We start from the raw sequence: 24835 nt of genomic DNA, 5'->3' as shown, positions 1-24835 counted from the left end.
ATGGACGGGCGTGCATGACGTACGCCGTGACGTCACGCACGCACGTTCATGTGCTTTCATTGGCTTGAGCGCCCGTCAATTTGGGTGCTCTAGCCAGCGAAGCGCATGACGTCACGGCGTACGCTTTGCTCGCTCTAGCACCAGTGCACCCAGGATACTGTATAGGAGCTGTATAAAGCGCCTATACAGTAAAATGGGTTGCGCGGGCCTAACGCTTCATGGACGCTTCTTGGACGCGGCTTGCATTTGCATGCGATTTTAATACAGTATCGAGCGGTAGGTGAGCTGGACTGTGCGTGCGGCAAACGCGGGTACGCCCGGCACTAATGCAGCTCTTCCTACCGCTCCTTACTGTATCGGCCTGTTTGTGGGTGGTTGAAAATGTGCCCACAAAAGTACTGTGGCAACAACTAATGATGGATTTATTACATATGGGAAGATAGAATTTTGGATTAGGATCTACTAAATACTGGCAAAAGTTTAAGTGTCCAAAAAATACCAAAAGAAAAAGAACCTGATTCCAACAAATTTTCAAAAATTTTCCATTTTTAATTGCAAATGGTTTTTTATTAATTTTCCAACATAATGTACAACAATGAGGACGGCTGTGTTTCTTAAGCCGCCCCCATGAACAAGTTATTTATAACAATAAGCAGACGTCACAGTTACCCGAAGCCAAACTGCCCCCCCCGTCCCCCCCTTTCCCTACCCCCCCCCCACACCAATATCAAAGAAGACAATGTAGACAGGTGAGACAAGTAAAAAAAAAAACACCAAAGAGTTGATGAACAAAGAGTTGATGAACAAAGTCTGCAAGAAACACCAACACACCAATCGCTGAGTCCTTTATGACAAGACCACGGGTTCGGCAAGACAGATAGGCAAAGTTCATCCAGTACCACAGTCACTTAGTCATTCAACACAAGACTGCGGGCACGGTGCGGCAGTTGTTGTAGAGATAAATTCCATACCACCAGGAAGGAACACCTGTTACGTGGTACTGCGCAGGATGCTAAATTCTCCATATTCATCATGGTGTGTAGAGCATTTCTCCAAGCACAAAAAGATGGTGGGTCAGCAGAACGCCATACAGATAAAATCACTTTTTTCCCCACTAGGCAAGCTTTCTGTAACAACACGCGAGAGCCAGGATCTCTAATCCGAATGGGGGAGACACATCCAAACAAAATCCACAAAGGAGATATTGGGAAAGCCACTTCTAGTATGTCGGCCATATAACTCGCCACCTTGTGCCAGAAACGTTTTACTGGAGGACAAGTCCAGAAAACATGTGAGTGAGTTCCGATGGCAATATTACACTGGGGACACGTTGCTGAAGATATGATAGTTAGCTGGCTCGCCACTTGGGGGACACACATAGGCGCGGCATAAAAACTGAAATTGTAACTCCCTGTAGTACATGTTATTAGAGATCCTGGCTATATGCCTGAAGTAGATTCTTAAGATGAAAGATGTGACAGCAAAATCACCATTTCTATTCCAGCGAGTCTCTAAAGTAGAGCATATATCAAACCTCAGTTTAGTACGCAAGAGTTGATAATACTCTGACAAAGAGGGAGCCTTATCCCGCTCAAAGTGAAAAACCTGATCTAGTGCATGAAATGTCGAGTGTTGTTTAGAAACTGCAGACATTGCCTGAATATAATGACGGGTTTGCAGATACGGGAAATAATGAGACGCCCCCAGACCATATTGATCACAAAAGTCTGCAAAGCCGAAGACTTCCCCCATCTCGTGTTAATAAGTGCCCCAAGTGTGTGATCCCTGCTAATTCCCATAGCCGAAAGGCACCGGAGGTGGATCCCAGGGAGAAATCTGCGTTGCCCTTTATTGGAAGAAAATAAGCACAGATTCTGGAGATATGTAACTGCTTGGTAAGCCACAGCCAAGTACTCCGCAAAGGTTTAATTATAGTCGACTGCATTAAAAATGGAGGGAGATTATCTGGGTTAGCCTCAGCCTGTAGTACATACACAGGGGCTCGAGGATTTGTAAGGGCCTTGTCTATTGCTACGGGAACAAATTGCGATTTATCCACTAACCAATCATGGAGGATTCGCATATTACATGCCATATTATATAAAATTAAATCTGGAAGTCTCAGGTCTCCCTCCCCCCAGTGCAATTTTAATCAGGAGAGTTGGACTTGAGACTTCTTACCCCTCCAAACAAAATGGCGAAGGCCTCCATCTAACTTATCCAGGTCCTTCCTCCGCATTTGTATGGGCAAATTCTGCAAAAGATATAACCATTGCGGGAGAATGGCCATATTAAACAAGTTAATGCGGCCTCCTAAGGAGAGTGGCAAAGCCCCCCAATTATGTAAAATTTTCCATTTTTAATTACATTAACTGCAGCTCCCTATTACTGCCACAATTCACCACAAAAAAACAACAAGCAAAAAAAAACACCCCAAAAAACAAAACAAACAAACAAAAAAAAAAAGGGAAAATCCTCAGACAGCTCTCGCTGGAAAAGCCTAATGGCATAACAGCATAACTTACCAGCATCAATCTTTTGAGCTACATGACTGCCAGCATAGGAAAAAAAACCTTTAAAATTTAGCAATTGCTTAATAAATACTATTGAATTTCTGTGCACCAAATTTCACAGGATTTATCAAAAATGCCAAAAGTGGAAAGTAGTACCTATCCTGTATGCCGACGTGGGCCCTGTTTCACCAGGGCAGCTACTTCAATATACTGCAAAATCTTTATTTCTAGCCTGCCAAAGGGGTATCAAGAAGCCTTAAAAGAGGAATGGAAACAGAGCTGATTACTGACATTATTAAGATGTAATTTGATATCTATGCACTTGCACCTACAATGTCCAGCTTTCCAAGTTGAGGATGGGAGGATGGATGCGGAGTGTGAATGGTTGATTGTGACTAAGGAGGAAGAGGAGGGGGAAGGGGGGAGGGGGAAGGGTATTCAAATTGCACCATGGTTAAGGTGCATTTAAATAGATAATATTGCTACTTTTAAAACCTGTGATGGATATGGCTGGGTAGGATAATTATTTGTACAGGGATTCTTAGAGACCCGAGACATGAAGAAGTAAGGGTTATTTGGCATGACTGGAGGGTAAGAGGAAGAGCTGGGGTTGATACAGAAGAGTCTATTTAGGGAACTCATTTGCCCTCAGCTGATTACTAAGGCACTTCCTCTTCATATAACTGTGCTTCAGTTACAAAAGCTTGCAATTATTTCCTGAATCTATTGCAACACTGAGAAGTCCCAGGGCTAGTCAGATTTCTGTATCACGGGGTGAAAGAGACTTGGCTTCTCTTTTCCAGCACAAAGACGAAGGGGACGGGGAGCAGCTCCCTCCACAATCAAGGTTTTGTTTTTTTTTGCAGCAAGATCAAAGGGACTGCAGGGCTCCTCAGCATGTCCCTAGCAGAAAATATCAGGCTGTGGAGTGAGGGGGTGTCAGCAGCAGACAAGAAGGACTGGAAAGCAGCCCTGGATGCCTTCACCTCTATCCAGGACCCCCATTCCAAAATCTGTTTTAACATCGGATGCATCCACCTGATCCTCAGCGACTTGGACAAGGCTGAGAAGGTGAGGGCCTGTTGGAAGGCGAAGGTTGGTAGAGGGAAGGCTATAGCTGACAGAAGCAGGGATCCACAAACAGAATAACGAGACTTACTGATGGCTTTCTGTTAGGGTCTGTGTTCTTTTATTTATTGGATTTCTTTCTTGCCTCATGCCATAGCTCTCTAGGCGAGTTGCAATCTCAGCAAACAGAAAATTACAGCTTCTCTGTTTATTACATCAAGAATGCATCCTTCCCGACACTTGGAAACTCTAAAAGCCTGAGATTTGTGGGTTGCTTATTTTTTTTTGTTCTTTTTTTTTTTTAACAAATAATTAGAAATTGCCCTCCTAAAGATGGGGAACTGAAATTTCTTAGAAATTATGACATTTGTTTCCTCGAGCTACACCTCATTCTGTGACCTTGTGAAACTCACTTACCCTCCCCCAGTGCTGAACCTTCCTGGGTCGGGATATTGTAACCATGTCATTTATTGTTCAGAAAGTGGGGTGCACTTGATGGTGCAATTTAACCAGTAAATACCATTCTCATTGGGTATTTAATGTAATAGGAATTATTAACAGAGGAGACATTGATTTAGGCAGAATGAGATTTACATTTGTAGTAAGAAGCAAAAATCAATTCTTTGTAAAGAGTTGTGCAAATTGACAGTATAGCTCTAGCAAGTGCTGTCGGGAAGGGGCAGGGCCGTGGAACCATTGGGGTCTGCTTGCTTACAGCTGCATAGTTGATTAGGTTGGAGGAAGACCAGAGGTCCATGCAGTCTAATCTTCTAATTGCCTAACAGCTGGAAATTCATCAATAGGGTAGTCCTGAAGTAGAAGAAAACTTTATTGTACATCTGTACCAAATTGTGAAGTCTAGTGACCAAAAAAATTATTTTCTAATGGTGGGGCCTGAATGTTTCTGTTAACAGAGGGCCTCCGACAGAAATCTCCCTAGCCAAGCCAACAGTTTTCATATATTGGTGACATTCATTAGGGCCTCAATATTCAAACTTAAATGTTTAGATAAGTTACCTGGATAAAACGTATCTGGTTAACTTCCATGGGATATTCAGCAGCACGGCTATGCTACTGAATATCCCTGTAGAAATAGCCACTTAACCGGATAAGTCATTTCTGGCTAAGTTAGACTTCATCTATGACGGGCCTAACTTATCTGGTTAACTTAACCGAACAAGTTGAAATAATGACACTTATCCAACTAAGTTAACTAGATAAGTAGTGCTTCCCCACTGAATATCTGGCTAAGTACTTATCCAACTTAGCACTGAATATTGACCTCTTTGTGTCTACATAGGAGAAATGAGATGAAGCTTGGGTAAAGATCACTGCTAAATAAGAATGCTTAATCATTTTTCTCTTTAAGCACACCCGAATATGAACACAGAAACTCTCTTTTAGCTACCTGGTTAATCACCAGAGGTTGGATTTGTATTGCATCACCCTCCCGAACAGCAGACATGTGCAATTATAGAAAGAAAGTCATACTCAGCAGTGACTTGGCAGACTGAGAAGCAGTAGGCAGCAAACAGAGCGAGATTCAATTCCTTGAAAACCTTCTCTTAAAATATTAAAGATGTTTCTGAAAAAAAAAAGATACATCATCTTTTCTGCCATTAAGATTGGTACAGCTACTGCAGAACTCTGGTAACTAATGACAGTCTGTGACATGGGCTTGAGAAGGATTAATTAGGGAATAGACAGCATTTCTACATCCTACCTTTCTAGAATTCCCTGGGACATCTGGTATAATTTAGCCAATCTACATTTTATGATTCTCATCCCAGTAAACTATTGTGTTTGCCGTGCTGCTGTTTCTTAGGGAAAATATCATTATGAGATCTAGATTTCAATTATATAGGCCAGGGGTAGGCAGTTCCGGTCCTGGAGTGCCACAAACAGACCAGGTTTTCAGGATATCCACAATGAATATGCATGAGATATTTGTACATGCACTGCCTCCTGTAATGAGCAACATGGAAGTGAGTCCTTAGTGCTGTGGCATAATTGATGCAGCCTCGTGGGCAAACCTTTGAGGCCTACACCGACAGTTGGCAAATGTGTCCGGAATTGGGATAGTCTAGGGCTTCACCTATTCCAGCCGCCTCCCCCGCAGGTTCTGGTGGCTGGCAGGACTTAGGAGAGGCCTAGGGCGGTAGTATGAGCTAGAGTCCAAAGGCACGCCGGGGTGAAGTCAGGCAGTAGAATGAAGATATCGGGAACAGGCCAATGATCGAGGCAGGCAGCAAGCAAGCATAGTCAGGTCCAAGGCAATGGTCAAGTCCAGGCAGCAGGAAAGAGTGGTCAGGTCCAAAGCAAGAAGTCAGTACCAGGAGATCAGGCCGGAGGGTGGATAAGAAAAGGAGAGGAGACACTGGACAAAATAAGCTGGGCAAGGCAAGGCTAGACGAGACAGGCTGAGCAAGGCAAGGCAGATTCAAGAACGCAAGAGCAACACACATTGCACCAGACAGGAAACCCATTGCTGAGGTAAGGTGCAGGAGTTGTGGCTGGGCTCAACTACCCAGCCATGTGATATCATTCAAAGGTGCTGGTGGTGAGAGTTCCCACCACAAGGCCAATAAGAACAGATGCATCAGGTGCGCGCGCAATTAAGGAGCCAGTGGGGAGAGCAGGGTGTCAGTTGGCGTCTTCAGGGCTCGGCTGCAGGAGAGAGTATAGCATCAGCATCGTAGGGGCTCCCTTGGAGTGAGTGCAGTCAGTTGCGGGCTAACTCCATGGCCAGCCAAATGTAACACCTCCATTTTATGCAAATATATCTCATACATATTCATTGTGAATATCTTAAAAGGCAAATCTGTTTGTGGCACTCCAGGTCCAGAGTTGCCTACCCCTGAGCTAGGCATTCAAGGCAAACCCCAGGCTCAAAATTCAAGCAGAATTTTGGTTTAGACAGGTTGGCTAAGTTTGAGGAGATCTCGTAGATTTATAGCCACTGCTACCCTCGGGCATGTGGACAGCCAACAACCTCTACCCTCCATCCCATACCCAGAAAACAATACAGCACCACAGCAGATGATTTAAAACAAGTGAATTACAGCAGGGCCACTGCCTCACCAGAGTGACTGTCCATAGGCCCTTTCCTACTCTGTCTATTGTTTTGGTAAAGCTGCCCCTCGTTGGGAGCAATCATTTTGTGCAAGCAGACGCAGATCAGTTAATGAAGCTTCCGAGGTCACCTCTGTGTGCCACAATGGAGAGGGATTGACATGGCTGCTCCATTGCTAGCACAAAAAGGATTGCCTGGCAGCAGTAGGGAAGCCCTCCTCTGATATACGCTCATTCCACCTCAGGCATAAGCCTACTGCTTTGCAAAGAAGGCACTTTTTGCCTGAGAAGACATCTGGAATTCCAGTATTAAGGAATGAGGGCAACTTGCCTGCTCCTAGTGCCCTTTAACCTCTTAGCATGCTATTTAGCAGCCATGTGCTGTGAGTCTGCAAGGAAACAAACAAACAAAAAATAACCTGTTTCTTCCTTTAATTGAACCAAACCCTTTTTTTTTTTTTTTTTAGCATGTCACTGTTTTTGGAGAAGCAGCTCGCTGGGACCTGCGAGCACTTGTAGATAAAGGAACTGAAAGTGACCTGCAGTCGCTTTGCATGTTACCAGGTCACTGATTTCATAAACTTGCTCAGCAGCGAACAGCCACGAGTTACAGCACTGAGTGGGCAAACAGGGAGAGGAGAGACGGAGTTGATTTTGGGAAATTTTTTAATCTCATGTGGTCACTGTCCCCACGATCCCCACTGTCCCTTAGTCATAATTACAGAGCTCATCACAAGATCTTCCTGTGTAGTGCGGCCGGCCTCAGGCATGTTCCTGCCATCCCGTCTCCTCTGGGTGTTGTTTTTTTTTTTTTTAACTTGTGAATGATTACCAATCATCTTCTTCCTCCTTGCAGGCTTTCACCAGGTCCATTGAGCGAGATAAGCACTTAGCCGCAGCCTTTTTCCAGCGAGGGACAGTGGGCCTCAGGAAAGGAGAGTAAGTGCCAGAAGGAGAGAGAACAGCCACCAGGATGGCTCCTGCTCCTCCTACCTCTGCTTTCTTCAGTTTATTTGGTAGGAAGGGCGTGTGCAAAAAGAAGGCGACCTCAAGAACTCTGTAAGCAAGCACAGTATGAAAAAAAGATCAAGGACATCAATCGGATATGCCAGAGCCATGGGCATGTTAACCCCAAACACTTTTTAACCCCGCTCGCAACTCATGAAAGAACTGTTATTGCTGTTGTAAAGCAGAAAAGAAGGGAGATGTCCTTCAAACAAGCTTTTACCTGCTGCCCCAAGGCACCATAGTTCTGATCATCCGTATCCTGACCAATCTGACAAAAAAAAAAAAAAAAAGCTTTATTACACAAATGTCCATTGCCAAAGAAAAATCTTTCATAAGAATCCCCCACATTTCCCCCGGAATAGTTGTGTCTTGACCGATGTCTGTGTCAAAGGGAGTAAAGAAAAAAAATCAGCAAATAAAAATCTATTTAATTTCTCTTTTAAATAAATATTAATAATCAGATCCTCACAGCCAACGTGAAATCATTCTGATCGAGCTAATGCTCCTGCAAGAATAATACAGGCACCCATTATATAGCCTTGAGAAGCAGATGGGTTTAGGGCCACCCTGGTGACTGGGCAGCGTCATGGGGAAGGCCCCTGGTTCTGGATTGGGTCTTCCACACCCCAGCTTGGCCGGAGTTGGAGATGCTGCAGAGGCAGCGCTCACAGCTCCTGGGGAAGAGAAAGTCACAGGACACTTGGTGGCCAGATTTAGAGCCCATGATTTTCCTGGGAATTTCAATGTGTTGGATGAACATAAAACAGAGCAGACAAACGAAAATATAAACAGCATCTTCGTTCACGGTACACAAACCTCTGATCAGTAATCCATGATAAAATATCTGTAGTCCTGATTCCACATGATCTGTCTGAGTGTTTGTCATGTCTCATCACTTGTTGAGCCTTCTGACACAGGCATCTGCTAAAATAAATATATTATCTGTTACTGAGCCAAACTAAATGTTAAGAGAAAATTATATTCTTTCATTGAATTCTAGATGCATATATACATATATTACGTTTAAAACGTTCACATAAAAATCTTTTGCTGCTGCCAAAGATAAGCTGCATTTTCCAGACAAAATAAAATCACCCCTAGATCTCACTCATGGGTGAACCATGCTTACTTCACACAGCTACGAAGGGGCCCTTGGAGACTTTTCAGAGGCGTTCACACAGCTGAGAGGAAACCAGCTAATAGACTACAGGATTCTGGGCCTGCAGTTCAAGCTCTACAGCTTTGAGGTAAGGACTCAGAACTTCTGCCAAGATGGAAGGAAATCTAAAGAATCTTTTGATTTAAAAGCACATTTTGAAGTCCACTTTCAGAAGTTATCCAGCTAAATAAATATTTGCGCACTTATCCAGCTAAATTCTAGCTGGATAACTTATTATCCGGTTAGAATTTGGCAGGATAAATTAGGAGGGTTCTGGGGATGGTAAGTGGAAAATTGAGCTAACTGGATAATCTGGCTAACCCCGATATTTAGAATTAGCCAGATAACTTATCTGGCTATCTCTGGTCATCCCATAGACCTGCCCTAAAGTCAGCCAGATAAACTTATCCGGCTAATTTTAGGATAGCTGAATATATGGGCTGAGTTAGCCGGATAAGTTTATCTAGCTAACATGTCAAGTTGCATAGTGGCTGAATATGAACCTCCTAACATTTGTGGGACAAGAACTATAGTTCATTTCTCCCATTCTGTTCAGGGCATTCACTCAACTTAATGTATTGCAAACAGAATTAAAAACAATTTTTAAAACAATATTGACTATGGCCATGGTTACAGAATAGCAAGGCAGGTCTTAGATCGCTGCTCCTCCCTTGGCTTTGCTGTGGGGGTAATCTGTGGCAACTATCAGTGGCAGAGGAACCAGGAAGGAGATCCATTGGCATCAGCGTAAGATGCTGATTGACAGCTGCTCGGGAACTGTGCACATCTTACATTTGCATTTAGTTCTTAATTCTTGGGTTTTAAAAAAATTGTTTTAGAGCAGGCATCCCCTAATTTGGTCCTTGTGGGTTGTAAAACGCAGCCATTTACTTTTTGGGATTTCCACAATTAATATGTATGAGATATATCTGCATGCAGTGAAGGCAGGTTGTGCTCATAGTTCATTCAAGCTGGCTTATAGTTCAGACAAGAATGCCATAAAATGGAGGAACCAGTCCTAAAATTTAAATGAAATAAACAGCATTTGAAACACAAAATGTCTCTTTAAAGAAGCTGACTCAGTAATAAGGAGGGCAATTTGCAAAAGCTTTTATCCGAGATCAGGGGCTAAAAACTGCCTTCCTCCTCTATGGAAAATTGCAGGCAAACAGCGTGGAGGGATTTCATTTCCAGAAATCAAATTGGGCACCCTTTGCATGGCAACACACCGAGTCCCTGGGCCAGCCTTGTAGTTCGGCTTGGAACCTGAATACAGATACCAGCATGTCTGGCGACAGGTGTTCAATATACGGGACGGACTCTGCTGGTCTCACGGTGCCTGAGTTGGGTAGTAACCTACGTTTCGCTGCACGTTCTGACAATGCCAGGTTTACTGTGCACTCAAAGATCTGCCATGCCCTTCCAGGTACTTTATAATGTGGCTTTAGCACATGCCCTGCTTCAGGACTGGTGGAAGGCGGAAAAGAATCTGACTCTTGCAATGAGCCTAAAGACAGAAAGCACGGAATCCAGGCACAACAAAATCGAAAAGGCCATGGAATGCATTTTGGTAAGGAGATCTGCTATTTCATGTTACATCTGCATGTAGCTTGGATGGGACTGCGTATTTGGGGGGCGACAGTATTAAAATAGTAGAAAATAATGTATGGATGCAAAAGGTAATGAATCTCAAGGAATAAAAAAACAACATGGACTGAGGTTCTGATAATCGCTCTAGATCTAGATACTCTTTAATGAATTCAAGGCTAGTTGGGTTTTGGCAGTGAAGTGGGTTTGAGTGGGTTTTAGAGTTTTTGTAATTTATAATTTTGGGGATTAACATGGTGTTCAGTGAAATAAGAATGCGATTTTAAATTAGGTGGACTTGGGGTTGAATCAGATTGAGCAAATTCTAAGATAACTGTTGGATTTAATATGTATTTAATTTCCCTGTTAAATGTAACTTTGCTTTTTCATGTTCAACCTTTTGTTTTTGGTTACTGTTCTTGGTTCAGTTCCCCTATTCGATGTGAACCGACCTGATATGGTCTCCACCATGAAGGTCGGTATAGAAAAGTGTTAAATAAATAAATAAATGTATTCTTACTCAGTGATGGATTTAGGATTGTGCTGCCCCTTAGGCACTGTTCATTCTGTTGCCTCCCCCCCCCCCCCCCAGCCTCTCTCTCCTCCTTCTCCGCCTCCAATGATCAGGCCCTCCTACCTCACCAAAAGGATCCCTTTTGCTCTGTCTGCTCCAGGCCTGCTCTTATTAACTAGGTTTTTGGTGTTAATGTTCGAGTGGTTTCCGAAATGTTTTTGGGCTGAGATTTTCATTTTCAGTTTTTATTTTATTTTTCCCAGTAATTTATCAGTGTTTATCACCACCAACCAAAACAGGAGAAAGTCATTGGGGAAAAAAGGAGTCATTTTTTCCCCACTGATAAGTTCCGAGGGAAAATAAAATATAAAATGAAGGAGAGGCTGGTGACGTCACCAACAGAGATGGAAGCCTAACTGCAGAGCTTCCGCTCCTCATCTACTGAAACCATCTTCTAACTTGGCCATCAGCGCGGTTTTTTTTTTTTTTTTAAATTTATATATTTATTAAACTTTAAATTAAACTTCAAGCAATTACACACTTGAGTAGAATTACAGGTATAGAATGCAATTACAAAACTTGTTAAATTTCTTACAAGAAAAACATAAGTTCTTTTCATTACCTGTCTTTCAAGCCCTCAAATAAGAGAAAGGAAAAAGAGATCCTTATAACACAACTTCAGGTATAATTATAATTAAATATAACAACAACAAGAAATTTGACTATAGGATGTTATCTAACATATGAGATCTAACTCCTTCAATGGATGCTTATGTTGTTCCTGGTGACAAACTCAACAGTGGTTTTCCTTTTTGAACTAAGAATTGTGTGGGCTGTACTGGTAGGAAAAATATATATGTATTTCCACTGGATTTGATTAGACATTTACATGGGAACTTTAAAATAAAGTACATACCTAACTGCAGTACCTGAGGTCTTAGAAGAAGAAACTGTTTCCTACGCTTCTGGGTTTGACGTGATAGATCTGGGAACATCTGGACTTTGCAGCCCACAAATTCTTTTGATCTATTCAAAAAATACTTTCTAAATATCCAATTTTTGTCGGATTCTAACATAAAAGTTACCGAACGTTTAGCAGGTTTTGCTAGTTCAGTCTCTGATTTTTCCAAAATTTCTGAAATATCTAAATTCAAATCGTGGGCAGGTTGTAGTTCCTGTACAGGAATATCTTTCACCCTGTTCTAATCTGGAGATTTTCTTTAATGGTGGAAGGAAATATATTTTAGAGATAATAGGCAAAGTAGCTTCTGGAATATCAAGTACCTCCATCAAATATCTTCTCCAGATTAGAATATGGGTAATAGTCTCCAACTTTGGAAAATTTATACATCGAATATTTCTGCTTTTGGAAACATTTTCTAAATTTTCAACCTTGAGTTGTAAGTATTGATTTTCTTTAATGATAGCAGTCTGTACCTCATTAACTTTTCCCAAATCATTCTTAAGTATTGAAACATCACATAACTTGAATATTATCTTTTTCTATTTTTCCCACTCTTATTCTTGTATTTGATTGCATCTTAATGAAAATTTCCATTTGTGACCCCATGTTCTTATTTAAGGCATTAATAGCCTCCCAAATGAGTTCCATACTGAAAGTCTGAGGTCTTGGCAGCTCTTTAAATGGGATAAGGAAATTTCGTTAATGTTCTCTCCAGGAACTTCATCTGCCATCCTTCTAGAGTTTTCACCGCCCTCCTGGTTGTTAATAAGTTCTGGCAGTATTTCCAGATGGTCATTATGCCTCAAGGGGAATTCTGTCTGGCTCTCCTCTTTAGGCAGCCCGATCTTTCCCCCCTCCATCAGGAGTCCGCCAGCCGGATTCGGCGGTGTCGATCTCCCTTCAGGGGAGAGTGATGTTAATAACTCTGGAGCACCTGGGGGGCTCTTCTTCTCCCCCCCCCCCAGTGTGCTCAGTGAGTTCTCTACCTCCACATTCATCCTACAGAGGATATGAGAATCCATTGGACCCACAATAGGTATAGCCTCTGGAGCAGATGAGGCTTGTCGCTCCTTAGCCTTCCTTTTCCGGACGGAATGAGGCATATAAGAAAATATGTAAAACAAAGGGGTACTCAGTTCCTTCACGTCACAGCTAAAAAATAAAAGGTGTAATATTTATATTCCACAGCACTTCAAAGTAGACTACATTCAGGTACTGTAGGTATTTCCCTATCCCCAGAGGGCTTGTACCTGAGGCAATGGAGGGTAAAGTGACCTGCCCAAGGTCACAAGGAGCAACAGTGGGACTCAGTCCCTGGTCTCCTGGTTTGTAGTCCACTGCTGTAATCACTAGGCTACTCCTCCACCCTTGTTGTTGTTTTTTTACCATGAAGGTATTCTCTTTCTTAATCTGTCCTGGCTTTAGCAAATTTTTTCTTCTGTAAATTTTAGCTCATCTGATGTCTGATGATTCTTGAATGGGTGTTGAAGTTATTCCTTTGTACTTTGGGCCACTGCATTCTTTCTTCATTCGTCTGTTGTATCCCACTACCTGTTTTTGGAAACATGGGACCTGGAAGGATTCCACCTGGAGATGTTATGCTTGTACTCCTATGTATGTCTGGGTTTATTAAAATGGGAAGTGGGGGGGAGGGAATTCCTCTTTTCTTTTTGAAAATCGAAGTTGAATGCATGACAGGTTTGTATTGTGCTTGTGTTATGCTGTACCATTCAATAAAATTTTAACTTGGAAATGAAAGTCACTATGTATTTCTAACAAATGAATTAGAACGGACAAAGGGATTATTTGGTTGAGTTAATTCTAAAGCTCACCTCAGGTTCAATCAATTTTAGAATTCTTCCTGAATTTACTGGATCTGGGAGTTATTGAGTTGAGTGGATTCTGGTGATATTTCAGAGTTAATCTGGCTTGATATTGGATTAAAGAGATTCTAATGGAATTCTTGAGTAAATTATGAAGTTTAGCAAATGCTGGTTTCACTGTTGAGTGGATGATTTGGCTTGATGTTGACTTGATAAGATTCCAGCTGTAATGTTGAGTTTAGTTGATATGGAAGTTCATGCCAAGTTAACGTTGAGAATTCTGAGTTGAATGAATGTGTAGAATTTGGGTGGATGAGTGTTTTTATATTATATTCTGTTTAAGCAGAAGTAATTGTTGAATGAACACTTTGAAGGTGGTTGATGTTTTGAAAGAACTGTGAATAACATGTAAAGTTAAAAAGAAAAAGGCTACAAAAGTTTGGCAGTGCAGCACCTTGCACTTTATAAAAATTGCTGTGATTTCTGTGGGACAGAAGCAAAAAGTATATGAACCAGTGGAGATTCCTATGGGGAGGATGTTTCGACCAAACGAAAAGCAAGTGGCTCAGTTGGCGAAGAAGGACTATCTTGGCAAGGCGCAGGTATGTGACTCTTAGTTTGCTTCTTATTTTTGCTTCACTTTCATTTGCTTTAGAAGCTGCACTACAGTCTACATCGGGTAGTTCATTAAAAGTTTAGGTGCTTCCAGTGTATCTTGGGAAATGAGTTGTGCAAAGTTTTGTAGATAAATGAAAATTTTCAGTTTTCTGGGCTGAAAATCTAGTTTAGCTGAAACTAAAGCAAGGAAGCAATAAGGAGGATTAGAAATAGAATCAGAACCAAGAAAGTGAGTACAAATGAAAAACTATTCTTCCTTTTCCAGTTTCGCATATTTCTTTTCTTTTAGGTTGTTGCATCTGTTGTCGACAAAGATAATTTCTCAGGATTTGCTCCACTGCAGCCTCAGGTCTGACCCCATTTCCTATATTTATGTGTTTTATGTAAGCCGCACACTTTTACATCTTCGTTTCTGAAGGGACCCTAACTTTTAAACCTATCTGCGGTACAGCATTTGCGCTCAAGTGGGCACATGGAGACAAAAGCAAGAATTTAACAAACTGGGCCACAGGAGCGCACAGTTTATTAAATACTGCGTATTTCTGCTCCAAAAGTACCTGCATGTGTTTCAGTCCATGTACATACTTCCCATATGAGAAAATGCATACTTTCTCTACCTGTTTTATAAACATACGCATGTGTATTTTAGATGTGTAAAAAAATATGACATGTACATGTAATAAGCCTGATTTATATGCAGAAGAAAGCATTTTCTGAAGTACGCGCCTATACCATTTTAAAAATTCTTACTTGAAATCACCAGTTCGCCCATGCCTCCGCCAGTTCACCCAGTCTGTCTCCAGTTCACCTAGACCTTCTAGTGCTTCACCCCGAGCCCCCACTAGTTCACCCAGACCTCCCACCCTAAAACTGTAGACACTAGTGCTAGTCAATTAGTAGGTGTAATAAGTTCGGTAACACATGCGTGTATCTCGCTTACAAAAAAGCAACTACCACGGCATGCATACTTCTGAACCCCGTCCCGGATCACCTCTAGCCCGCTCCTTTTTTTACCCAGTAAAATGTATGCACAAAATGGAAAATACATGCGTACTCGCGACGTTTAAAAAAAATAGCATAAATGAACATACATGCTACGTACGCATGTATACATTATTTTTTACACTTGAAATCCCTCTGAAAATGTACCTATTGTGCACAACTGTGGAGGCTGCACTAATGGAAATGTAGATAGAAGATGTCCAGAATGGTGGAGCCTCCGTATGATAAGCCCCTTCTGAGTATGGATGTATTCAAAAGGGGCAGGGTGGCATTCAAATTCAATATTCATATTTCAGTGGAAAGGAAGATCTGGAATAGGAGTCTTTCACTTTGGTCCCGTGGCTGTGCACAGGTTAGGAAAACGGACGCTCGTGAAATTGAGTGTCCGTTTTCCTAAGCAGCTGATAGCCACCTGACAGCCACCTCTCCTGGGTGTCCACTGCCAAGGAGGTGCTAGGGGTGCACATTGGTCCCTAGTGCCTCCCTGACAGTGCGACCCCTCATTTAAACATTCTATCGTGCGCCCAGGAGATGTGCCGGGTGCGCGTTAGGAAAAGGGGGCACTCAACACTGAGTGCTTGTTTTCCATGCTGATTTATTGCATCGGCCCCACTGGAAGTATTTCTTCCAGAAAGGATGCTAAATGTATTGAACAGCCTCCTAGTAAAAACGTTTGAGGCAGAAATGACAAGTATGGGACAAGTACAGAGGATCCTTATCATCGAGGTGGAAAGAGAAGGGAAAGCTATAGATTTATGGAAAGGGAATGGTCGAATGTTTAGAGAATTGTGGTGAGAAGTATGCCACCAGGGTTCAGGTCCCGTTGGTCCCTTGTGACCATGGGCAAGTCACTGTCTTCCATTGCCCAAGGTACCCACGTAGACTGTAAAGAAACGTACAAACAAGTTGAGAGCTACTGGTGACATGACATTCCTTCTGCTATTACTATTTAACATTTCTAAATCGCTACTCGGCATACGCAGTGCTGTACAAACAACACATAAGAGACAGTCCCTGCTCAATAGAGCTTGCAATCTAATCAAGACAAACATACAGGGCAAAAGAGATTGGGGGAGTTTCATACAGTAAGACAAGGGTTAAAATTAGGTGGTTAACGAGACTGAAAGCGGGCAATCAGGCTTAAGATTTAAAAGCAGACTCAAAAAGGTAGATTTTTAAATAAGGCAAAAGAGGGAGCAAGACACACCAGCTCAGGAAGTCTATTCCAAGAAAATGGTGCAGGCAGATGGAAGGCATGGAGTCAGGAATTGGTGGTAGAGGAGACGTGCATAGATAGGAGTGATTTGTCTGATGAGTGGCGTACACAGGGAAGGGTGAAGAGACAAATAAGAGAGGAGAGGAACTGCAGAGTGAAGGCACTTGTAGGTGAGTGAGAGGAGCTTGCAATGTATGTGGGAATGGATAGGCAACCAATGCAGTGACTTCAGAAGAGGGGTTATATGGATGCAGTGACTTCAGAAGAGGGATTATATGGGTGCAGCGACTTTGGCCACAGATATGTCATGCAGCTGAATTTAGGATAGACTGTAGTGGAGAGGGATGGCTCGCTGGAAGACCTGTGAGAAGCAGGAGACGAGAGAGTGGATAAGGGTTCTGGTAGTGTTTCAGAAGAAGGGATGGGTTTGGGCAGTTCCAGAGAAAGAAGCAGCATGTTTTAGCAGAGTTTTGGATATGTGTAGCAAGGGAGAGAGGGGAGTTGAAGATGACTCAGAGCTTACGGGCTGTTTCTTTCTGTCCTTACGCTGGGAGCCCAGAAGCCGCTGTCTCAGTTTGGATGAGGGACTAGGTCTTCCCAGAATCACAGGGCTGGCATGTCATTTTCACCAGAGCATCTTTCACCCTCTGTTCTCCAGTCCGTGCAAATTTACCGTCTTGATTTTTCTGTCACGTTTCACCGTTTCAATTCAATTCAGTATGCTAATGATAGGAACTCTCATGAACCCAAATGAATTCTTCGTAGCATAAGCAGTCACAAAATGTTCTAATGGTTCAAATCCTTGAAACCTTAAGAGTATTTCTTTTTCTTATGTGAAGTGGTATCATGTTTCTCATGCAATCTATTTCTTCATGTCTTTTGTAGGCTGTTGAACCTCCACCCAGGCCAAAGACTCCAGAAATTCTCAAGTTAGTAGCAGCCTCTCCTTGCTGTCGCTGCTTGCCAGAAAATCTGAGCCCCCCCACCCCTACCCTTGCCAAGACACTCATGACCACAGCAGCAAGACTGAGCACCGGGTCTTACGTACCAGCAGCTCATGGCTTCGGTGCCAGCCACAGAAAGATAAATAAATGATCTCACCAGTACCTGAACATCATCCATTTTGAAGTGCCGGAAAGGCAGAATATTAATTAAATGAATAAATAAAATAAATAGCTGATCAAATTCTGGTTGAGAGGGAGGCAAGTGGGAAGAGGATGAATAAATGAAGAGACCACAGGCTACAGGGCTCCCAAGGGACAGCTGGTCCAGTCTGATTACTGCTTTTGAAGCAAACACTCAGCCATCGGCTGTTGCTACAGAGTTGAGAGGGTCTTGACTTGGCTTAGCTTGCTTTGCAAAGCATCCTGTCAGTTTTTGATTATTTTTTTTCCCCAGAAAGGTGGACAACAGACCATAGAACGCTGTCAGTCCTTTGGGATGAATCTTGGTTCCTGCAGCTGGATTACACCTCTTTGTTGTAGGCACCGCCTTTATAGATGACGTTTGCTGCAGTTTTCCCCTTCAGCCACTAGGAGAGCAGACAAATACTATAAATTATTTGCAGTTCCATCGTACATTCACTTACATAATCCAAACATACCAGAAGCCAGCTGCACGTGCCTCTCCCTTTCCGTTGGATTATCCTACGGAATTCTTAAGATGGTGCAGTCCTGAAGCATTTTTCATTTACCTTTGGTGCTTGTGCAGAAACAAACCCTGAATCTACTCCTGCAGTCAACTTCACTTTGTGCTAGTTCCCATTGTTTCCGTTTTCTTGCCAATATTTTAGGTTTCAAAACACCCCACTACAATAAATGCAAAAGGCAGGAAATCGAGTTGTAATAAATAAACTGGTCTGAAGGATCTTCACAAAACTCCTATTCAGGAAGCAATGTTTTTATAAAAACATCCAGCTGGGCCATTCTCGTTATATACATACACACCACAACCGGAGGAAATGTAATCAAAGGGAGGAGGGGAGAGAGAGAACGAGACAGGAGGAGGAGGAGGAGGGAAGACTATGACAGGAGCAAACTTCACCAAGCTTTCTGAGAGAAAGCGGGAACATATGAACATAAGACTTGCCATACTGACTCAGACTAAGGGTCCATCAAGCCCAGTATCCTGTTTTCAACAGTGGCCAAGCCAGGTCACAAGTACCTGGCAGGATCCCAAGGGGTAGATAGAGTTCAAGCTGCTTATCCCAAGAATAAGGAGTGGATTTCTGCAACTCTACCTTAATAATGGTTAATGGACTTTTCCTCCAGGAACTTGTTCAAACCTTTTTTAAATGCAGTTACACTAATAGCTTTTACCACCTCCTCTGGCAGTGAATTCCAGAGCTTAATTATGTGTTAAGTGAAAAAAAATATCTCTTATTAGTTTTAAATGTTTTACCTAGTAGCTTCATTGAGTGTCTCCTGGTCTTTGTACCTTTTGAAAGAGTAAACAACTGATTAACCTTTACTCGTTCCACTCCACTCATTATTTTAAAGACCTCTATCATATCTCCCCTCAGCCGTCTTTTCTCCAAGCTAAAGAGCCCTAACCTCTTTAGCCTTTCCTCATTGGGGGAATCTTTCCATCCCCTTTATCATTTTGGTCATCCTTCTCTGTACCTTTTCTAATTCTGCTATATCTTTTTTCACATGTGGTGACCAGAACTGCACACAATATTCAAGATGAGGTCAGACTATGGAGTGAGACAGAGACATTATGAGATTCTCTGTTTTATTCTCCATTCCTTTCCTAATAATCCCTATCATTCTATTTACTTTCTTGGCTGCTGCTGCACAATGAGCAGAAGATTTCAAAGTATTTTCAACTATGAGACCTAGATCCTTTTTCTGAGTGGTGACTCCTAATGTGGAACCTTGAATTGTGTAGCTATAATTTGGGTTACTCTTCCCTAAGGCATCACTTTGCACTTGTCCACATTAAATTTAATTTTCCATTTGTATGACTAGTCTCCCAGTTTTACAATGTCCTCTTGACATTTCCCACAATCCTCTTTCAATTTAACAACTTTTGATAATTTTGTATCATTGGAAAATTTGATCACCTAGCTTGTTGTTCCCATTTCCAGGCTGTTTATAAATACTAGGGATGTGCAGAGGGACCGCATACGTTACATTCGGTATTCGTATTCGTGGGGGGGGGGGGGCAGATACGTTGCATTCAGCAAGGGGGGGGCCCGATCCTTTCATGCGTTCCATTCTTATTCGTTTCCCGGCTAAAATTTAATTAACTACAACCCCCCACCCTCCTGACCCCCCCAAGACTTACCAAAACTCCCTAGTGGTCCAGCAGGTGTCTGGGAGCCATCTACTGCACTCGGGCCGTCGGCTGCCAGTATTCAAAATGGCGCCGATAGCCTTTGACCTTACTATGTCACAGGGGCTACCGGTGCCATTGGTCGGCCCCTGTCATATGGTAGGAGCAATGGATTACTGGCACCATCTTGTGCTCCTACCATGTGACAGGGGCCGACCAATGGCACCGGTAGCCCCTGTGACATAGTAAGGGCAAAGGCTATCGGCGTCATTTTGAATACTGGCAGCCGATGGCCCGAGTGCAGGAGATCGCTCCTGGACCCCCGCTGGACCACAGGGACTTTTGGCAAGTATTGGGGGGTCTCCTGACCTCCAGTGGGGGTCTTGAAGCCATCTCCTGCACTCGGCCGGCGGCTGCCGGTATTCAAAATGGCGCCGATAGCCCCTGTGTCATAGTAAGGGCAAAGGCTATCGGCGCCATTTTGAATAATAATGGCAGCTGACGGCCCGAGTGCAGGAGATGGCTCCAGGACCCCCACTGGACCACCAGGGACTTTTGGCAAGTTTTGGGGGGGTCAGGAGGGTGGGGGTTTTGTTTAAATTCACTCCTTTAGATGGCCGAATAATTTGGTGAAGATTCGTTGTATTCGTGGGAATCGCGATACGTTTCGCTTCCCCATGAATACAACGAATATGGCCCTATATGTTGTGGATTGCCAATACGTTGCAAACGAATGCTCACCCCTAATAAATACATTAAAAAGCAGTGGTCCAAGAACAGATCACTGGGGCACTCTACTATTAAAGCTTTTCCTGCTAGGTAAATTTAACATTTAGCCCTACTCTCTGTTTTCTGTCTTAGCAATCCACAAAAGGACACTGCCCCCATCCCATGACTTTTTGATTTCCTATGAAGTCTCTCATGAGGGACTTTGTCAAATGCTTTCTGGAAATCCAAATACACTATATCAACTGGCTCACCTTTATCCACAAGTTTATTTATGCCCCCCCCCCCCCCCCCCACCAAAAAAAATGTAGCAAATTTGTGAGGCAAGACTTCCCTTTGCTAAATCCATGTTGGCTTTGTCCCATTAAACTATGCTTATCTATATGTTCAGCAATTTTATTCTGAATGATAGTTTTTACCATTTTGCCTAGCACAGATGTCAGACTCACTGGTCTGTAGTTTCCTGGATCACCCCTTGATCCATTTTTAAAAATTGGTGTTAATTTGGCAGCCCTCCAGTCTTCAAGCACCATAGATGATGTTACTGATAGTTTACAAATTTCCAATAGCAGATCCGCAATTTAATTTCTTAGTTCTTTCAGCACTCTGGGACATATACCATCGGGTCCAGGCAATTTGCTACTCTTTAGTTTGTTAATTTACCCTAGTACATCTTCAATGTTCACTGAGATTTGTTGTTTCAGTTCTTCTGAATCATCACCTTTGCATATCATTTTTGGCATGAGTATATCTCTTACATCTTCCTCAGTGAATACCGAAGCAATTAATTCATTTAATCTCTCTGTTATGGCTTTGTCATCCCTATGCGTCCCTATTACCTCTTGATCATCTAATAGTCCAACTGACACCCTTGCATGCCTTTTACCTCAAATGTACTTGAAAATGCTTTTATTATGAGTTTTTGCTTCCATGGCAAACTTCTTTTCAAAATCTCTTTGCCTTCCTTATCACTACTTTGCATCTGACTTGCCAGAGCTTATGCTGTTTCCTGTTTTCTTCATTCATATCCCTTTTCCATTTCTTGAAAGATGTTCTTTTAGATATTTTAGCCTCTCTCACTTCACCTTTTAACCATGCCAGTAGTCATTTAGCTTTCCTTCTGCCTTTCCTAATGTATGGAATACATCTGGTCTGGGCTTCCAAGATGGTATTTTTAAACAACATCCATGCCTCAGCTAAACTCTTAAACTTTACAGTTTCTTCTTTGAGTTTTTTCCTAATCATTTTCCTCATTGTATCATAGTCATCTTTTTGAAAAATGCTGTTGCAGTAGATTTCTTTTTTGTGCTCCCTCCAGTTATTAAGTCAAATTCGATAATGTTGTGATTATTATTGCCAAGTGGTTCCAAGGGACTGTTACTTCCAGCACCAAATCCTGTGTTCCACTAAGGACTAGGTCTAAAATAGTTTCCCCTCTTGTTGGTTCTTGTACCAGATGCTCCATGAATCATTCATTTATTTCATCTAGGAACTTTACTTCTCTAGAATGTCTTGATGTAACATTCACCCTGTCAATACTGGGATAGTTGAAATCACCCATTATTACTGTGCTGCTGATTTTTTTTAGCTTCCCTAATTTCTTTTAACATTTCATTGTCTGTTAGTTCATTCTGGCCAGGTGGATGGTAGTACACCCCCACTACTATTTCATTCCTTGTGTACAGGTGATAGTCTCGTAGCCAGTGTAGCACCTGTTTAACATATTCTCGGTGCAGAGGCAGGGATTGAGAGTAAATAAGTATGTCATCAAGGTAGACCATTATGTGGGAATACAAAAGATCTTGCAAATTTTCATTTACCATATTCTGAAATACTGCTGGGGCGTTGCAGAGTCTAAAGGGCATGACGAGGTACTCACAATGTCCGTCTCGCGAATTTAATGCGGTTTTCCACTCATCTCCTTCCCTGATGTGAATGAGATTGTATGTTCTCTGTAGATCCAGTTTGGTGAAGAACTTAGCCCCTTGCAGATGATCAACGTAAACTTATGTTGAAGTTTATGCTTCCAGTGCTGTCTCTGTGAAAGCAGCGCTGGAGGCGCCAGGAGCAAGGCAGAAAGTCCCTCGCTCCCGGTTCGAATCTAAAAGGTATCGGTGGAACTGGGGAAGGTTGGAGGGATGTAAGGGTAGTAACCCCTATGGTTCCTTGGGGGGGGGGGGGGGCAGCAGGAAGGGAGGCAGCCTGAGCCTATTTAATTGAAAATCGGGACCATGGCCAGCGTACAATACCAGCCCCATTCTAAATCTTAACAAATGTTTGGGGAGAGGGGTAGGTGAGTACGGCCTGAGGGCCTTTGTATTAAGCGTTGGGATGGGTTGGAGGAGATTAGCCCTCTGAAACTTTAGTTGGTTTTGATAATGACAGTGCTACTTAGTTTGATATTTTGCAAGCTATCGGGTTAAGTAGCACAGCATCTGGCCACACAAGACTGGATAACTAAAAACCTACCCTGCTTTATTCAAACATAGCCGGTTAGGTTTTTGTTATCCAGTTAGATGTAGCTGGATAACGTTAGGATGGTACTGTATATTCAGCAGGTTGTTTCTCTCGCTGAATATATGGGACAAATTATCTGGCTAACTGTAGCTAGATAACTTGTCTGCTAATCAGCCTACTGAATATTGGTCCCTTAAAGTCTGCATTTCTCAGTGGTGCTGTACAAGGTGGATTACATTATTAAAACATCAGACATTGAGATATTAACACATACAGCATATATGTCAGACAAAAACAATAAAGTTAGATACAATAAACTAAATAAAATCAGTTTTATAAAATGCTTCAGCATCTCAAAGATCCTATTTAATTCCTCAGAGAAAATGTTTCAAGAAATAAATGCTTTTAGCTTTTTCCTAAATACCATCATGTCAAACCTCCTGCTTCATCCTTTCCTTCCAGAGGCTCTTTCCCTCTCTTCTCACTCCTCCCTTCCACACTCCACAGGCTCATCGTGGTGTCTTCTGCTGCGACTGAGCATGGCTGACCCTGCACTTATCAAGACACTGCTACTTACCCTCCCAATCCTTCTCCTTGCCCCTCTCCCTACAAGGCAAGCAGCAGGGACAGCATTTAATCTCATGGCATCTTCTGCTGCTACAGGGCCACTCTCACAATCTGAGCTGCACGATCTCACAGCTGATACCACAATTCATGCCTTGGGGCAGAGGGAGATGACATGTGATGAAACCCTGCTCCTGCTGTTTGCCCTAGGGTTTGCCCTAGGTTTGCCCAGCTGCAAGTCTGCATTGCATACCATCAGATTGGGCAGGAATTTGGGTTACCCCAATCCAATTCAAGGTCTTTGAAACTGGGGTGGCAAGTGCCATCCCATGCCATACCTTTTTCCCTGTGATCCCAGCTTTTTATGGTATATGCCGGGGTTTGTGGCAATATCCTGCTTTTGCACAAAATGACTTCATGCTGTGTGGGATGAGATATTTTCTGTGCAATGTCATCACATCATGATCGCTGTGTTGTCACCACCCTTCTCAGTTGAGACATTGATGTGGGATGGCCATAGGTAGACTATGTATGAGGTGTTTCTGGACCTCAGCTGGCTACTCTTTTTATCTTCAGGGCACTAGAAGGAGAGCCACACAAAGTGCTGTTTGAGTTCCACCCAGAAACTGAACAGGAACTGCAGGTGCTTCCAGGGAACATTGTATTTGTGCTGTCGAAAGGACAAGATAACTGGGCAACGATTATGTTCAACGGCAAGGTATTGCTTTCTATGTTCAGTGCAAGCAAGCGTTTTCTGTCTCATTCTCATTCTTATAAGAACATAAGAAAATGCCATACTGGGTCAGACCAAGGGTCCATCAAGTCCAGCATCCTATTTCCAACAGTGGCCAATCCAGGCCATAAGAACCTGGCAAGTACCCAAAAACTGGCAAGTACCCAAAAACTAAGTCTCTTCCATGTTACCATTGCTAATGTCAGTGGCTATTCTCTAAGTGAACTTAATAGCAGGTAATGGACTTCTCCTCCAAGAACTTATCCAAACCTTTTTTAAACACCGCTATACTAACTGCACTAACCACATCCTCTGGCAACAAATTCCAGAGTTTAATTGTGCATTGAGTAAAAAAGAACTTTCTCCGATTAGTTTTAAATGTGCCCTTTGCTAACTTCATGGAGTGCCCCCTAGTCTTTCTACTATCCGAAAGAGTAAATAACCAATTCACATATTATGTTCTTATTCTCATTCTTATGTTTATATTCTTCAAAATAACAGGAATAATTTTGTACATGGTCACATGCGATTGAAA

At 42.6% G+C, this 24835-nt stretch overlaps 1 protein-coding gene across 1 annotated transcript in view; it reads left to right on the top strand.

The window, feature by feature from the left end:
• Nucleotides 1–3262: 3262 nt before the first annotated feature.
• The window catches only part of NCF2 (neutrophil cytosolic factor 2), a 41418-nt gene continuing 19845 nt past the window's right edge, over nucleotides 3263–24835 (top strand). Inside the window, exons 1-8 of the mRNA XM_029618418.1 lie at nucleotides 3263–3584; nucleotides 7510–7592; nucleotides 8800–8908; nucleotides 10247–10390; nucleotides 14203–14310; nucleotides 14616–14675; nucleotides 17430–17473; nucleotides 24144–24285. Of these exons, the coding sequence (XP_029474278.1) occupies nucleotides 3411–3584; nucleotides 7510–7592; nucleotides 8800–8908; nucleotides 10247–10390; nucleotides 14203–14310; nucleotides 14616–14675; nucleotides 17430–17473; nucleotides 24144–24285 (864 nt within the window). The 5' untranslated portion in view covers nucleotides 3263–3410. The remainder of the gene's footprint in view (nucleotides 3585–7509; nucleotides 7593–8799; nucleotides 8909–10246; nucleotides 10391–14202; nucleotides 14311–14615; nucleotides 14676–17429; nucleotides 17474–24143; nucleotides 24286–24835) is intronic.

This window comes from Rhinatrema bivittatum, chromosome 10, assembly GCF_901001135.1.
Source record: "Rhinatrema bivittatum chromosome 10, aRhiBiv1.1, whole genome shotgun sequence".
Taxonomy (NCBI): Eukaryota; Metazoa; Chordata; class Amphibia; order Gymnophiona; family Rhinatrematidae; genus Rhinatrema; species Rhinatrema bivittatum.
Note: the sequence above shows the minus strand (reverse complement) of the source record. Positions and strands in the feature narration are given on the sequence as shown.